Source organism: Pan troglodytes, chromosome 8, assembly GCF_028858775.2.
Source record: "Pan troglodytes isolate AG18354 chromosome 8, NHGRI_mPanTro3-v2.0_pri, whole genome shotgun sequence".
NCBI lineage: Eukaryota > Metazoa > Chordata > Mammalia > Primates > Hominidae > Pan > Pan troglodytes.
This window is the reverse complement of record NC_072406.2, coordinates 127,843,816-127,860,852: the sequence shown is the minus strand read 5'-3', so window position 1 is coordinate 127,860,852 and position 17,037 is coordinate 127,843,816. Positions and strand designations below refer to the sequence as shown.

The window sequence follows — 17,037 nt, the reverse complement described above, 5'->3', positions numbered from 1 at the left end:
TGGGGGAGTACCAAAAGGTCGGTAGGAAATGGGTGGCTTGACTGTTTCTATGCTACTACCACATTAACAAGTGAAGGGGACCTCCCTTCCCATCCCTTTCAACTTGCCAAAGCCTGAGTCTTAAATTGGTGACAATGAAAATATCGAGCCAAGGCCAGGAGGAGGAATGGCAATCCAAAGAGAACCTGTGTTCAGTAAAATAGAGTTGCCAGAGGAGACAACTACAGATAGTGTAAGTAGGGCCTTCCCACTTCAAAATAACCAAATGCTTAATGAAGTATACTTTTTTTTTTTTAGACAGGGTCTTGCTCTGTTCAACCAGGCTGGAGTGCAGTGTATGATCATGGCTCACTGCAGCCTTGAACTCCCCGGCTCATGCACTTCTCCCACCTCAGACTCCTGAGTAGCTGAACCATAGATGCATGCCACCATGCCCAGCCTTTTTTTTTTTTTTTTTTTGGGGGGGGGATGTTTTGCAGAGACAGGGTTTTGCCATGTTGCTCAGGTAGATTTTGACCTCCTAAGCTTAAGGAATCCTCCTGCCTAGGCCTCCCAAAGTGCTGTGATTACAAGCATGAGCCACCATGCCTACCCAATGAAGTATACCTTTTAATGCATTGCTGAGAATGCAGCCAGTAAGGGAATGCTCCAAGGCAACCAGATAAAACTGCTCCAAGGCAACCAGATAAAACTGGAGAGGGTGCAATGAGCAGCAAGCAAACATGACAGCAGAGTGGCCCTGAGGGTAAAAGTTAATATGAGCAACTCACACGGTAAGAAAACTGAGTTTGAAAATACAAAAATTAGCCAGGCATGGAGGCACACACCTGTAGTCCCAGCTACTCGGGAGGCTGAGGCAGGAGAATCGCTTGAACCTGGGAGGCAGAGGTTGTAGTGAGCTGAGATCATGCCACTGCACTCCAGCCTGGGCGACAGAGCAAGACTCCGTCTCAAAAAAATAAATAAATAAATAAAAAGGAAAACTGAGTTTGAGATTCCTGCACTATTCCAGAGACCCTGGAAGAAGTGACTACAGAATAAAGAGAGGCCCTTGGTTTTTGGCAGAAGCAATCCTCTATGGAGGAAAGCATTCTTTAGGTCACTAGCAAACCACAAACTAAGATCATATAAGAGCTCATAAAGATCACCAAATACACAAGGAAATCAGTCATAATGATTGAGGGCCAGCAGAAATAATCAACAGATTTAGATTTCCAAGGATTTCAGATATTGAAATGATCAGATACAACGTAAAAATAATTTTGTTTGGAATGAAAAATGAAGTAATGAAAACAGTAAGGAAGAAGAGACTTTCAAAAACTGTCAAATTTAAAAAAAGAACCAAATAGAACTTTAATAAATAAATAATAAAATATAACTTTAAAAAGTAATAAAAATATGTGTTGAAAGTAATCCAAATGGACATAGTAGAAAGCAGGTCAAAAACAGATTTTATACACTTAAAATAGTTAGTGAATTGGAACAATGTTCGGAATAAGCCAAAAGGAACAGCATTGAGAAGGAGATAGAAAACAAAACAGAAAGACTAAGAGATTGTGAAGATGGAAAGAGGTTTAACACGCATCTAATCAGAGTCTTAGAAGGGGAATAAAGAAAATACAAATGGGATAATGACTCAATAACTTTTAGAAATAACCAAAGACTTGGATCCGCAAATATAGGAAGCACAAAATATGCCAAGTAGGTTAAAAACAAATAAAGGTATACTTTGTTAAATTGTGATAAAACTGCTGAACACCAAACACAGGGATTTTGGAGAGAAAAGCTAGATTCTCTATAAAGGAGTGACAATGATACTGAAGGAAAGTTTTTAGTACAGTAGTCTTCCCTTATCCATGGGTTCACTTTCCATGGTTTCAGTTATCTGTAGTCAACTGTGGTCTGAAAATATTAAATGGAAAAATTCCAGAAGAAAAAGATTAAATTGCACATAATTCTGACTTGGAACAAGATGCGAATTATCTCTGTCTAGCATATTCAGCCTGCATCTACACTGTATAAATTACTTGCCCATTAATCACTTAGTAGCTGTCTTGGTTATCACATCAGCTTTGTAGTATCATAGTACTTGTGTTTAAGTACCCTTATTTTATTTAATAATGGCCCCAAAGTGCCAGAGTAGTGATGCTGGCAAGTTATTAATATTGTTCTATTTTATTATCAGTTATGACTGTTAATCTCTTATTGTGCCTAATTTATAAATTACACTTTATCATAGGTATGTATATCTCGGTTTGGTACTATCCCATATTTCAGGCATCCACAGGGACTCTTGGAACATATTCCCTGGGGATATGAAGGGACCTACTACAGCAACAACGGAAATCAGAAGCCAGCGTCAGATCAATTTTCACGTGAACACAATGTGTGAGTGTGACCCTCCCATTGAAAGATAACTAGAATGCTTGATAAAGTATATTTTAAATACATTTCTTAGATTGTAAACAATAAGAGGATACTGAAACTGGAGAGGGAAATAGAAAGACTAAGAGAGTTTATTATCAAAAGACATATGCTAAAGGAATTTCTTAAAGACAGAGCAGGAAAGTGGAAACATTTTAAAAGGAAGCTCTGAAGGCGAAGAACAACTGTGAGCCAAGAAAATACACAATATGTAAGTAAATTTAAACACATATTGATCATATAATACAACAACAATAATGTTTAATTCAAGGAATGACAAAACTCATAGAACTTAACAAAGGTAACAAAAACAAAGAAAATTGGAAGCAAGATTTAAATTGTTCTTAAATTGGAAGCAAGATTTACATTGTTTGGGAAGAGGGAAAAATGTTCATTAATTTTTGACTTAAACTATGCCTGTTAAAATGTTAAGAGTAACCACTAAAATAAATAAATTTTATAACATGCAAATCAATTGAGGATAAAAGGGAATATTTTTTAAAGATGGAAAAATAATAGGAAATTCAGGATGAAAATAAAGCAAAGGTAGGGTCTGAAAAATATTACCAAAAGACACAATAAGCTGATTAATTAAAAGTAGAGAAAATATAGCATTTAAAATCAATATTCAAAGAGAGAAAACATTTATAGCAGGTAATTTACAAATGCTTAATATATTTGATCTAGAAGTAAAAAGGCAAGGAATGTTCCAATAGAAAGATGAAGAAAGATATCGAATGAGCTATTCTATCTTTTCTAAGTTTTCTAGAATTAATACAATATTTCTTATATAATCAGATGACTACCAATAAATGCTATTAAAATAGAAAAGGATTAGAGAATAATGATCAACAAATGAACATCTAGGAAAAATACAAATGGTTACAGACAATACAAAAATATTCAATTTTACTAACAATAAAATTTTGATTAAAAGAAAGAAGGTAACATTTCTTGTATCAAATTAACAGTTGCAAAAACGCTAACAATCATTTTTGACAAGGATGCACGAAAATAGAAATTCTCATACTTTGCTAAAGATAGTGTGAACAGCGACATTTCTAGAAAGTAAATAAGCAATATACCTCAAGATCCTAAAACTTAATAACTTTTGATTCAGTAGGTTTTTTTCATAAAGTAAGATCGAATTATATACAAAAATGAAATGCAGTCTTATTTATAATAGTGTGAAATTAGAATAATGCTAATTGAAAATAGAATAGGCAAATAAATGATGATATACCACAAAATAATTAAAATGTATTTTTGAATCAAACTTAGATGTGAAAAATGTTCTTATTCTAATACTGAGAAAAACAGAATGCAAAATCACTATAAAATATGCTCTCAATTTTGTAAAAATACAAATATGCAAAATGAAAATGTTATTGGAAGGAAATAAAAGTTCTGGCACTGAATATTTATCGGTAATGGGATAATGAAATATTTTAATTTGTATTATATCTGCATTAATATTTATCTATAGTGAGGATGTATTCTTTACATAATCAGAATATTAATAGTAAATGATAATAATTAAAAATATCAAATATCACAAATCAGCTATAAGAAAAAAGGAAACCTGGGGAAAAGTAAATAAGCTGCTTAGGCCAGTCACTGGAACTACTGTCCATGGATATGGCAGGACAGGAATGAGGAACCAGGGGGACCACTGGCTGTGCCCAAGAGCAGAGGACTGGGCTTAATGTGCTCCAGGAATGAGGCCATCAATGCTCTTAATAGGACAGCTGCTTCACTTTGACTGCCTTAGACTTGAACAATGCGTTTTTCACCTTGGGAGAGAGGTTTCTTACATAAGATACGAGGCTGAACTGTCCCAATAAACAGAGAATGAACTTCAATGTGATGTCAAAAGTAGCACTGTTAGAGCTACCAAATAGAAAGTAGATTCGAAATTAATTTTTTCTAGGTTACCGTATGCTTCTTACATGTCCAGTGTCTTTTTGAAAACTCCACTTTATAGTACTCGAAAGCTATAATTTTCTTTATATGTGGAGAGAATCAAAACATTATAAATTTGTAAAATGAAAATTCTGGTATAAAGTAGTTAAAATATATACAGAGAATACTAATGAAATAATTAGTCTGGTAAAAATTAATCATGCTGTAAACATTGTCTTTAAAATTATTAATTAGCCTACTTGACTATAATTACCAAATAAACAATCTTAAATTACTTTGTTTCTACAGAACTGTTACTTTATTAGCATAACAAAACTACAAAAGTTATTTTTATAAGAAACTTCTAATATAAAAATAAAAGAAAGCTTGTGTGCTGAGTTTATTGCAGTTTAGTAAATCACTTTGATTTCTTTATAGCAATTTAGATTACAATGGATAACTGCTGGAATTCTCTGATATACTAAGACAGCCTATAACTTTCCAAGTGAAAGTTCTTCCTTAAGATCCACAATTATCTATGACTATTTGAGCACCTGGAATCAAAGTATACTACATGAACTTTAAGTAACTCTATTCCTTACAAAAAAAATTCTACAGATATATTAAGGTCTAAGATGTCTTCTCAATTTGAACGAAAATCAGCATATATAAAAAGCAATGTGGGAAAGAAACCCTTAGGCCAATATGAGATTTGAACCCTGGTTCTTGCTCTACTGGTGACTGAATTTGTGATCTTCAGCATAGGTCTGAAGCTCTCAGAGCCTCAGTTTCCTCAATAGTAAATAGAAAAAAAGATGAAATATGCTCTGCTTATTTTATAGGATTGACTTAAGACTCAAATGAGATTGAGATAGTGTAAGTAAAGGAATTTTGAAAAATAATGTTTCAACCTCAATTTAAACATTTTGATCATTCCCAAGACCTAGGAAGTTGAAATTCAATCTTTAAAACAGTCTTTAAAAAGAACAAAGTTGGATGACTCACACTTTTAGATTCCAAAACTTGCTACAAAGGTAGAGTCATCAAGAGAGTGTGGTACTGTCATAAGAATAGATAAATAGATTGGTAGAATAATATTGAGATTCCAGAAATAAATCCTCATGGTTATGGTAAATTGATTTTCAACAAGGGTCCCTAGACTATTCAATGGAGAAAGAAAGTACTTTTCAACAAGCGGTAAAAAGTTACGATATAATCCAGCAATTCCACCCTTAGGCATATACCCAAAAAAATGTAAACATGTTTATACAATTTTTTTTACACAAATGTTCACAGTGGCATCATTTATAGTATCCAAAAGGTGAAAACAACTCAAATAACCATCAACTAATTAATGTATAAACAAACTGTGCCACATCCATACAATGGAATATCATTTGACAATAGAAATGAATGAAGCACTAACAGGCGCTACAACACGTATCAACTTTAAAGACATTATGCTAAGCGAAAGAAGCTAATCACAAAAGATCACACTGTATATAGTTTTATTTGTATGAAATGTCCAAAACAGTAAAATCTGTAAAGATGGTAGATTAATCGTTGCCTAGGGCTAGGAGATGGGTGTGGGGTAGGGGGGGCAGGGGCTGAAGAAAAATGTGGGGTAGGGAGACTGCTGAAAGGCATAGGGTTTCTTTCGGGGTGATGACAGGTTCCAAAATTGACTTTGGTGGTGGTTACATAACTGTATATATACCAAAAATCAGTGCATTATATATATTAAATATTAGAACATTATATATATTAAATATAAATATAAGAACTACTGGTATATGTTCTATATTTCAATAAAGCTATTTCCATAAAAATACCATACATTAATAGCTAGATCTTGATCCCTAAATATAAAGGCCTTTCCTAAACGAGAATTTACATGTAATTATTTTTCTGCAAAAAGTCATACAAAAGAAATAGAGGCATGCTAGTTATTAAGAGAACTGAGTGAAAAATAAAAATAGTAAGAATTGCAACAATTAATATAATGCTTTATGTTATACCAAGTACTTGCAAAAATGACCCCACAGACAACAAAATAGCAAATCAGAATGAGTCATTTGTTCCCTCTCCTGATTTTAAACATGGAGATAATATGTGCCACAGTCCACATTGTCCTGGATAGATTGGTACCGATCCCACCTGCTGTGAGGCAGGAAAGCAGCAGAACCAGTCAAGTGCCAGCCTAAGGCTGGAGACTGATTGTGACGGTTAATACTGAGTGTCAACTTGATTGCATTGAAGGATGCAATGTATGGATCCTGGGTGTGTCTGCGACGATGTGCCAAAGAAGATTAACATTTGAGTCAGTGGGCTGGGAAAGGCAGGCCCACCCTTATTCTGGGTGGGCACCATCCAATCATCTGCCAGCGAGGCTAGAATATAAAGCAGGCAGAAAAAAACAGGAAAAGACTAGACTGGCCTAGTCCATCTTTCTCCCATGCTGGATGCTTCCTGCCCTCGAACACTGGACTCCAAGTTCTTCAGTTTTGGGACTTGGACTGGCTCTCCTTGCTCCTCAGCTTGCAGATGGCCTATTGTGGGACCTTGTGATCATGTAAGGTAATACTTAATAAACTCCTATATATATAGAATATATACATATACACAACTATATATCTCCTATTAGTTCTGTCCCTCTATAGAACCCTGACTAATATACTGATGACAGGGTAATTATAGGGCTCATCTCAGGGAAGAAATCCCATAGCTATAAAAGCAGATGGCTAGATAACCCTAAACATTCACTTCTTCCCGCCTCAACTGCCGATCTAGCAAATACGTAAATTTACGTGTATCTTTTATTACTTGGGAAGAAATAAGAAACATATGTATATATACACATACACACACATATGGACACATTGGAGAAAAATGTATGAACACTGAGAAAGGAGAAAATACTGAAAAATTCCAAAAAGAAAATGGAGATCATTTACAAAGGACAAAAAATCAAATTGACATCAGACTTGAGACAATGGTTAAAGCTTTGGAGAAGAGAACTTTGAACCTAAAATTTCATATTCAATTAAACTGTTTTGTACATGTGAGAAAAACATATTGGTAGGCATTTAGGTTCTCAAAGATAATGCCATACAAAGTTTCTCTCTCTCTCTCTCTTTTTTTTTTTTTTTGAGGAGTCCTACTCTGTTGCCCAGGCTGGAGTGCAGTGGTGCAATCTTGGCTCACTGCAACTTCCATCTCCTGGGTTCAAGCAATTCTCCTGCCTCATTTTCCAGAGTAACTGGGATTACAGGCGTGCACCACCATGCCCAGCTAATTTTTGTATTTTCAGTAGAGATGGCGTTTCACCATATTGGCCAGACAGGTCTTGAACTCCTAACCTCAAATGATCTACCCGCCTCGGCCTCCCAAAGTGCTGGGATTACAGGAGTGAGACACCATGCTGGACCCAAAGTTTCTCTTTGAAAAAAATCTTTTAGAGAGGTTATCTTAGTGAAAAATAAAAGAAATGCATGAGCAAACAACTAGATATCAAAAGTAAAGGAGAACAAATAAAGTTCATTGTTCTTTACATAGGCCATAATAAAGAAAGAAGTACATCCATAACGTTTTGATAAAAATTCCAGGTGGTATTAACATATGGAAGGAGAAACAGAGGGAAGTTGAGAGCATGCTAAAGTATTAATTTTATTTGAGATGGGCAATGGAGGAATATGTTTTAATAAGATTAAAGCATAGCTAGGGAAAAATCACTATGAATCTTGATAAGGAAAGGGTAGCTATAAGCAACATAAAAATAGAATATGCAATATTCTGTTTAGTAGATGAAAATCAGTTTATGGACAGAAGCTGGGAAAAAAAAACAAAAAGAAGCAAGGCTAGTAACAACACACACACACACACACAAAATGGGGTAGCTGAAATAAGCCTTGGTAGAACAGTAGTTAATGTCAGTGTTAACATCAATAAAAAACAGAGTAAATGAAAAAATAAAAAAGCTAACAGTTTTTTTCCAGAAAGTATAGTTGTAAAACAAAAGGATATAGCGAAATTGCAAATCAAAGAATGAAATAAGGAATATCAGAAAATATGGACTAAAAGAAAGTAGGGCTAGACATTTTTTAACTCTACAAAATACAATTTAAGGTTAAAAATTCACAATGATAAAGAAAGAACCAACATTTGGAAAAAATAGAACATGAAGATATGACGATTATGAACACATGGGTACCTAACAATACATTATTGAACACTATTAACGTGCAACTGACAAACTATGGTGACATATGTCTGTGTCATATTTGTTCCTTGAGTTTGTGAATTTTCTAGTTCCTTATTTCTTTTCTTCTTTAGTCTATGTGTGCATTACTTACATTTTTTTTCTCTTGTTACTCGATTTTTAGCAGTATTTAAGAATGTTTTAAACAGATGGGGATAAAAAGAATTTATAATAGTCCAAAAATAGTCTAAGTTTTCTGTGTGTGAAAGGTTTTTTATAAAAGTTATTTGAAACAAGGAACCAAAATGAAATTAGAGCACTTGCTGTAACTTTCATTTAATCATTCTTTTTTGTTATTTTTTCCCCAACAAATAGAAGATATACACACAAATTTCCTGATGTTCTAAGCTTCCATGGTAACCTGTGATCTAGAGTAGTAAAAAATCAAGTACACAAAATGTCTTAAAAATCATAGGGAAACATGCACCCAATATTTCATTTCCTCTAAAAACTGACCCTTTGAGTAGCATCCATGAGTTGTGATTTTGTCTTATTTTTTCAGAAAAAACAAAAATGCTACAGACAGAATCTATTATATGTATACCTAGGTTTTTGAATGATTCTATTTTTCCATTCTTTATTTTCCTTGACAAAAAGTAAAATCTGAATATGGCAACATAAAATTAGTCAAATAAAGACATTTTTAAAAAAGAGAATAAAATGTTTCAATTCTACAGTTTCTTAACCTTTCTACTTAAATATATCTTACCACATATAAAAGTAAATAAAAGTAATAAACATACAATTAAATTAGTATGCATCATAATGCTTTGAATAGTCATTAATCAGAATTTGTGAATTTTGCATCCTTTTTTTTTTTTTTTTTTTTTTTTTTGAGGCGGAGTCTCACTCTGTCCGTCGCCCAGGCTGGAGTGCAGTGGCACGATCTCGGCTCACTGCAAGCTCCGCCTCTCGGGTTCACGCCTTTCTTCTGCCTCAGTCTCCTGAGCAGCTGGGACCACAGGTGCCTGCCACCACGCCCGGCTAATTTTTTGTTTTTTTTTTTGTTTTTTTTTTTTGTTTTTTTCAGTAGAGACGGGGTTTCACCATGTTAGCCAGGATGGTCGCGATCTCCTGACCTCGTGATCTGCCCACCTTGGCCTCCCAAAGTGCTGGGATTGCAGGTGTGAGCCACCGCGCCCGGCCGAATTTAGCATCTTTAGGGATTATTATTTTCAGAAACCACTTCATGTATTACTTTTGGATTCTAATACCATATTTAGTTGCATATAATGATTTCTGTTTCATCATACTCTATTTCTGCCTTTGCAATAAAGGAATGTAATAATACAGCAATTAACCACAAATAAAAATATTCATTTTATATGTGAGAAACATTCACTTTTCAACATTCAAAAATGAAGCTATGTAATTAAAATGCAACTCATCTCCACTCGTACCTTTTCTAAGTAAACTTTGTTAATAAAGATAGATGTGAATTGTTAATTTGGTGCACAGAGTACTCCAAAGACTAAATATAGGCGCTTTGTTTCTTCGATCATACCTATATCTTAAATTCCCTCAGCTCCTCTGTCAGAGAAAGGATGCCAGGTGAGCAGTCTGTCACTCCTGCCTAGGCTAATAGATTCTCCAGTGGCTTTGGTTACAGCTCATGTCATACTATCAAAACTATGTGCCTTGAAAATGGCATAACATATGTAGCTGAATCTTGTCAACTGTAGATAATCATACTCTGTTTGGCTTCATAAGCAGATGTAGATTAGAGAAGCAATATAATAAATATGCAAAGCACAGTGGTCCTCTTTCAGCACCGCTGTTCCTACCTCTAATGGCCCTCGCAGAAACTCTGTTTGTTCAGCTCCCACTTCCAGAGCTACATCAACAGAAGCAAAGGGACGGCTGGCCATCTGCTGTCGTTCTCGAAGCAGTTGCTGGAGGGGGTTAAAAATGATTTATCTTAAAATAGGTTTAAAAGCACATGAAATTCAACAATATCTGGTTCCCTCTTTTAACAAATGGCATTGAAAAGTTAGGAATCATTTTATACAGATATCCATATCTAGAATACTAAAGATGAAAATTACTTTCTCCCCGTAGCCTTGGCTGTATGTCCACAGAAGCTTTAAATGTACGGTGCCTACAAACAACTTTTCCCCTGACCTCCATCCTGCAGGCCTAATACAATGTACTCAAAAGCACTTTGAAAGCCTCGGGTGAGAGGTGCTACTTGAGTAAAAAGTGTTATTACAGTGACGGCTATGCCAAATTTTCCTACTCAAAATAACTCAGATTTTTGTCTTAGCTGAAAAAGAAAAAAAAAACAGTAAAAATATTTAAGAAAAGATAATGAAAAGTTGTCCAAATGCATTAATAGAAATTAAAGGAACATATACCTGCCAAGACTAAGTTTTGTAAGTCATCAGAATCCCCTGTGAACTGCTATGGAACCAGAAGGAATTATTATTGGCAGTGTTTATAATTTTGTTCAAAGCCTCTGTTTATCATTCAAAATGAGGCATGATTAGTAAGGTGCAGAAATTGTGTGCAAGGACTTCTACAGCACCCCCAGATACTTGTTTCTTTCTCTTTGTGACTATTCTGGGCTGTGCCCAAGCTAAAACCAATAAACTAGCAAGTCCCAACCAACTACTAAGCTAATTTATCTTTTTGCCTCTCCTTGTAATTATAATATTCATTAAGTCATGATAAAAAAAATTGGTGACCAGCACTAGATATTGCAATTCTTGCCCTTCTCATTCTATACAGCTAATAAAATTATTATTAAATATTAAAATAGGACGTGTGATGCAATTAAATACTCTTTAAAATGAGAAGAAAATTGTATTATTGAAGAAAGGCAAAATCCTTGAACACAATGAATGGCTTCATTGTTCACAGATATTTTTAAAGATTCTCTGTCATTTACTTAAAATGTTAACTACTAGTCTTTGAATGTAAATGGATGTAGTCCTGTGAGTGAAGATTCATAAAGTTCCCTTGTAGATGATAAAGGAACACAGGCCAAATTATTTAAACACAAGTTTATTTATTTAAGCAGAAGTTTAAATAATAAACTGCCACGACAGTTTATTATTTAAAATGTTTGTTTTAATACCTGGTTTTTATTATTAAAAAGAGAACATTCACATGACAATATGGGATAGAAATAATGCAACTGTTAATAAGTGACAATTTAAGTTTGTAGATCACATTTTTTTGAAGTAACAAATTCATTTTAAAAATACATATTCAAAGTAAAAAGTGAATGTGATCTGAATTATCAAACTATTCACTTTAATATAACTTCAAAATTATATTATTAAAAATACAGCTCCTGGCAAATAGAATCTTGTTTAGGCCTCTCTCAATAGGAATGGGAAATTGATCTGAATAGTATGTCTGTGCAAAATGCAAACATAATGTTATCTCAAATGCTAAGGGATAGTAAATGCAGAAGACACCAGGTTCTTCGTCTTTTGTAAAAACACACACAGCAACATGCCCAGACAACACACACAAATATACAATCTACCCTTCCTATACTCATGTACAAAAAGTCTTGAGAAAATTGTAAATTCCACTTTGTGTTTGAACACAATTTTCTAAGATTTGTATTATCAATTATCTCCATTTGTATTTGTTCTCCTCAGCATATAAACGGCATCTCATATGACAAGTGATTGCTAGACAAAATGAACAGCTTCTTTTTCCTCATCTTGCCTTTTCCTTATATCTAAAAGTATAAGGTCTACTAAACAGAATTAATGAATACTCAATATCACATATTGTAATATAAATCAACAAATATTCCAAACTCACAATCGTTGACAAAAAATAGAGTTCCATGGACTGGAATCTATTATTGTGACTCCCAAAAACTCATAAAAAAATCAGTGACTGATACTTTTGTTCGATTTTTAAATTTGTAGAATGCAAAAGTATATTTAAAAATTCTAGTTTGTTTCCTGAGCTTTGTGTTTCTATCAGTTTTTAAGAACTGAATGTCTACTAAATTACTTTATATAAAGAAAAAGAAAAATATTCTTCTTGCCCAGGACTTTACTACTATAGTTTGTAAAGCAAATCTGGTAAAATGGAAATAATTAGGGCACAATATACTGTGTCAGTAAAATTACAAATAAAGAATTAGACAAATAAATTTATTCTGTGTCACCTAGTAGAAGACTAGTTAGAGAGTCCTTGCTGAAACAGCTGAGTTTCTGCCTTTGGGAGACTAATGCAAATGTTCTTACTGTGAAATTTAGGAAGAGAACATCATTTTCCCTCATAGCACTCTTGCTTTAGTGTGATAGCCCTAAAATAATCAAATGGAGTAAATTGTGATTATCTTTGCAACTAATTTCTGCCCTCCTCCCCTATTCTTAACAATTGTCCTACTTTTAAATACCAGTTTCTCCACTTTTTAGCTGTTTGAGCTTAACCAAATTATTTAGACCTCTCTAAGCCTCAATTTTTTTCATCTATAAATAATAACAGTACCTACATTTATTTATTATTTATTATTTATTATTATAAATAATAACAGTACCTACACTACGCCTATACCTTAGAGGACCTGTTTTAAATCCCAGCTGTTGCACTTACCAGCGATTGGATCATAATCTAATTACTGAGACCTTTCACTCATTCTTTCTCTCCATAAAATGGGAATAGCAATAGTATCTTTAAGTCATAAGGTTGAGACTAAAGAGATAACACACTTGGGCTGTTCCACACAGAGGCTGGCACATTGTGAGCACTCAATAACTGCTAATTGGTACAATTATAATGTTAAATTTCAAGCACTATTTTTGTCTCAGAAGACGGCACACTAATTACCACAGGCCCATTTTCTTCAGCAACAGTGACACATTTTGCTCTACTAGTCTCCCTTTTAACAAATGTTGCAAATTTATGAGACAGTTGGAAACTGTCATTATTGTGGTAAAATGAATTTAGATTTGGAACTGCCTTCCACCATTTGTGACTAAGAATGATAAAAACTCATCCTGAAAATTAGGAAAAACTGTATCGTATTTTCTTAAGAAATTTTGAAAATTAATAGATTTTCCAGGATTGTGTTTTATACAAAATGAAGCTTAACATTTTGTATACCCATAAGAAGCCATATAGCAGATGTGTCTGTTTTATAACTAATCTGCTATTGCCAATTATTCAGCAGAACAATAAAGCCAAAAGAACAAATTGATCATAATACAATAGATTATAATCATACTGCCATAAACATTGTTGTGAAGAAAATTTAAAAATTAAAGAGATGTTACTATCTTATTTGTTGTACATAATAACTGTTTTGCTATTCAAAATCTCTTATAAAACAAACCATGGAATTAAAAATGATATGAAAATCAGGCCAGGCTCAGCGGCTCACGCCTGTAAGCACTTTGGGAGGCCAAGGCAGGTGGATCACCTGAGGTCAGGAGTTCAAGACCAGCCTGACCAACACGGTGAAATCCTGTCTCTGCTAAAAAATAAAAATAAAAATAAATTAGCCAGGCATGGTGGCACATGCCTGTAATCCCAGCTACTCAGGAGGCTGAGACACGAGAATCACTTGAACCCGGGAGGTGGAGGTTGCAGCGAGCTGAGATTGCGTCATTGCACTCCAGCCTGGGTAACAAGAGCGAAACTCCGTCTCAAAAATAAATAAATAAATAAATACAAAAGAAAAGAATATCTACGCTTAAATTTGACAACCAGGTAGAGTCAGGTAGAGTCAGTGATTCTATCAAATACAAATACAGATAATTCTTCAACTTAATACTATTACTTCAAATACGGTATCATTCCCCAAACTTCATACTAGCTACCTTTCCAAATACCACAAGGCATACAACTCTTTGAATGACTTTAGGATAATACTCCTTAAAAATACACATACATAAAAAACAAAGCAGTGACTAACTCTGCCTGCAATTGTCTTCATACCTCCTACTACATGACTCTTTTGCATAGGTTCCCTATCTATTCTCTCCTCCACCTTCAAATGTCCTTCTACCTCACCTCAACTTTGAAATGATCACCTCTTCTATGAATTATTTGTGATATTAATATGGCACCATCTCTTTATGTCTCCATGCTTTTCTGGGATCTTCTTTAAGGCAAAAGCCTATTTTTGTTTTTCATTCCCCACAATACTTAGTTGATAGTCAACAGTGTTTTATGAATGAACAATGAATGAGTGAATAAAATATAGTATAAGAATCTGTTTCATCCAAATGTGGGTAAAGGCAAGTTATGATAAAACTGACTCTAATTATGCATAAACTTTTAAAACTCTTATATGTCCTTTGATATTCTAGAATTTATGTCTTCTCCTTGAAAGTAGGTAGACATTTATTTTTTTAGAATGGGGATGTTTTGTGGACCTGTCTTGCAAATCAATATCAGATTTCATATTGTTCCTCATCATCTAGCTTATGGCAATACTGCAAAGATCATAGAAAAAAACTGCCATAAAGTCATCACAATGCATTAATATTTCTAACAGCAATTATATTCAAAACAATTTGGAAAGGTATAAAAAGAGCACTCAAAATGATTTTGTCATTAGTTTTGAGCTACAAACTAAAATAAAGCCTCTGAAGAAAAGATTATGCAACAATTCATGAAATAAGAGGGTTTCTGTAATTAACACAAACATACTTAACATACAGTAATACAAGTAAAAAATCATTTTTTGTTCTTTTGATGTTAGGATGGTGTAAAGAAGAGAAGTGGCAAGAACTTTTAGTATCATTAAATTAGGAAAGCATGGTTTTCTACCATTTTATATAACTGAATCTTCAAGGCACAAGGTTCAAATTCTTGTTCAGAAAAATATTGGAAATCTTTTGCTTTCAGTCTTCCAGTGTGAAGTTAATTTTCCTAGATAGTGATGTTAGTCATTATGGGAGTGGTTTGGAAAAACATCTTTATTCAGGTTACAGTTGTTATTTTTTTTCTAGGCTTTTATAATCTTTGACCTACCGGCAATATGCTGTGTTTGACATAATGTGTTAACTTAAAAATAAAAAAAAATTCTACCTGTCTAACACTGACAAGTATTCACTGAGTTGGCTGATAATATTCATTTCCAATGATTTTTGAAATTTCTTTGTCAAATGGTATTTTTGCAATATTTGTATTAACTTGCAAAGTAAACTTGAGTGACTGTCCAGAAGGCCTTTAATAATGCAAGATTCCATAAAACCTTAAGATTACTTATTTTTTCTTCATTATTCAAAAGCAAAATGTTGTCAAAGAGCCACAGCAGATTTTCCAGGTAGGTTGTTCAGTTTTTCGGGGTTGCTATTTGGGCAGTAATGTGCCAAAACCTAAACCTACCTTTCACTGTCATCAAGTCTGCTACCAGACAGAGGAAAGACAAAGGAAAAATGGAAAATGTTTCTGGATCTTTGATTAAAATATAGATTTCAAAATATCCTCTAAAATGTTAATAGCATATATAAGTGATATGGTTTGACTGTGTCCCCACCCAAATCTCAACTTGAATTGTATCTCCCAGAAATCTCCTGTGTTGTGGGAGGGACCGAGTGGGAGGAACTGAATCATGGGGGCTGGTCTTTCCCGTGTTATTCTCATGATAGTGAATAAGTCTCATGAGAACTGATGGGTTTATCAGGGGTTTCTGCTTCTGATTCTTCTTCATTTTCTCTTAACGCTGCCATGTAAGAAGTGCTTTGGCCCCTCACCATGATTCTGAGGCCTCCCCAGCCATGTGGAACTGTAAGTCCAATTAAACCTCTTTTTCTTCCCAGTCTCAAGTATGTCTTTATCATTAGTGTGAAAATGGACTAATACAATAAGCTTATATATATGTATATACCCATGCATATATAGTACATATGCATGTCAATGTATGTAGAAAGTACAAGCATGACTATGTGTATCAAAGTAAATACGTTATCACTCAAAGTAAAATTAAACCAAAAGGTCAAAATAACGGATTAAATTATGTCAACAAATGAGGGTCTTGTTGTCATCTGGATAACACTGATTATATAATTCATATGACCAAGACACAATCTCCACAGATTTTTAGACCTGGCAGGAACCTCACAGAACCTCTAGGCCAGAGATTCCTCAACCTGCAGATCACAGACCTCTAAAGGGCAAATAGATGAGGACTGGAAAAGTCTATGAACCTGGCACTAATAGATGATACTTCAATTATTTTCCTGCAATTTCAGTGGATTCAATCATTAACTTACTGCTGTCTTCAGAAGCTAACAGCCCCTCATCCTGAACCAAAATGTAACTCTACTTCCTTAAGTTATTTCAAGAAATAAATCAATCAACTCATATTAATGCTTAAAACAAAAGGGAACAAATTCTAAAAGCCAGCAAAACTACTTTAGAATTACTGACACATTCCTATTTGCTAGATAAGAATTTGAAAATTATCTTCAAGGCAGAATTAGTTCAAAGCTCAGACATTTAATTGGAAACATTTCATTTATTTGTTTTCT

The 17,037-nt window shown here is 34.0% G+C and overlaps 1 protein-coding gene across 10 annotated transcripts in view; it reads right to left on the bottom strand.

Annotated features, from left to right (window-relative positions):
• The window catches only part of ATRNL1 (attractin like 1), an 853,639-nt gene that overhangs the window by 210,577 nt on the left and 626,025 nt on the right, over positions 1-17,037 (bottom strand). For 8 of the 10 annotated variants that reach the window (XR_010147020.1, XM_016919435.4, XM_016919433.4 and 5 more), the window contains one exon: positions 10,369-10,476. The exons of the other annotated variants lie outside the window; for them this stretch is intronic. Coding sequence is in view for 7 of the 8 variants with exons in the window: in XM_016919435.4 (XP_016774924.3) it covers positions 10,369-10,476 (108 nt within the window). In the remaining variant the exon portion in view is untranslated. Of the gene's footprint in view, positions 1-10,368; positions 10,477-17,037 lie in introns of those variants that run through there. 10 annotated transcript variants of the gene reach the window in all.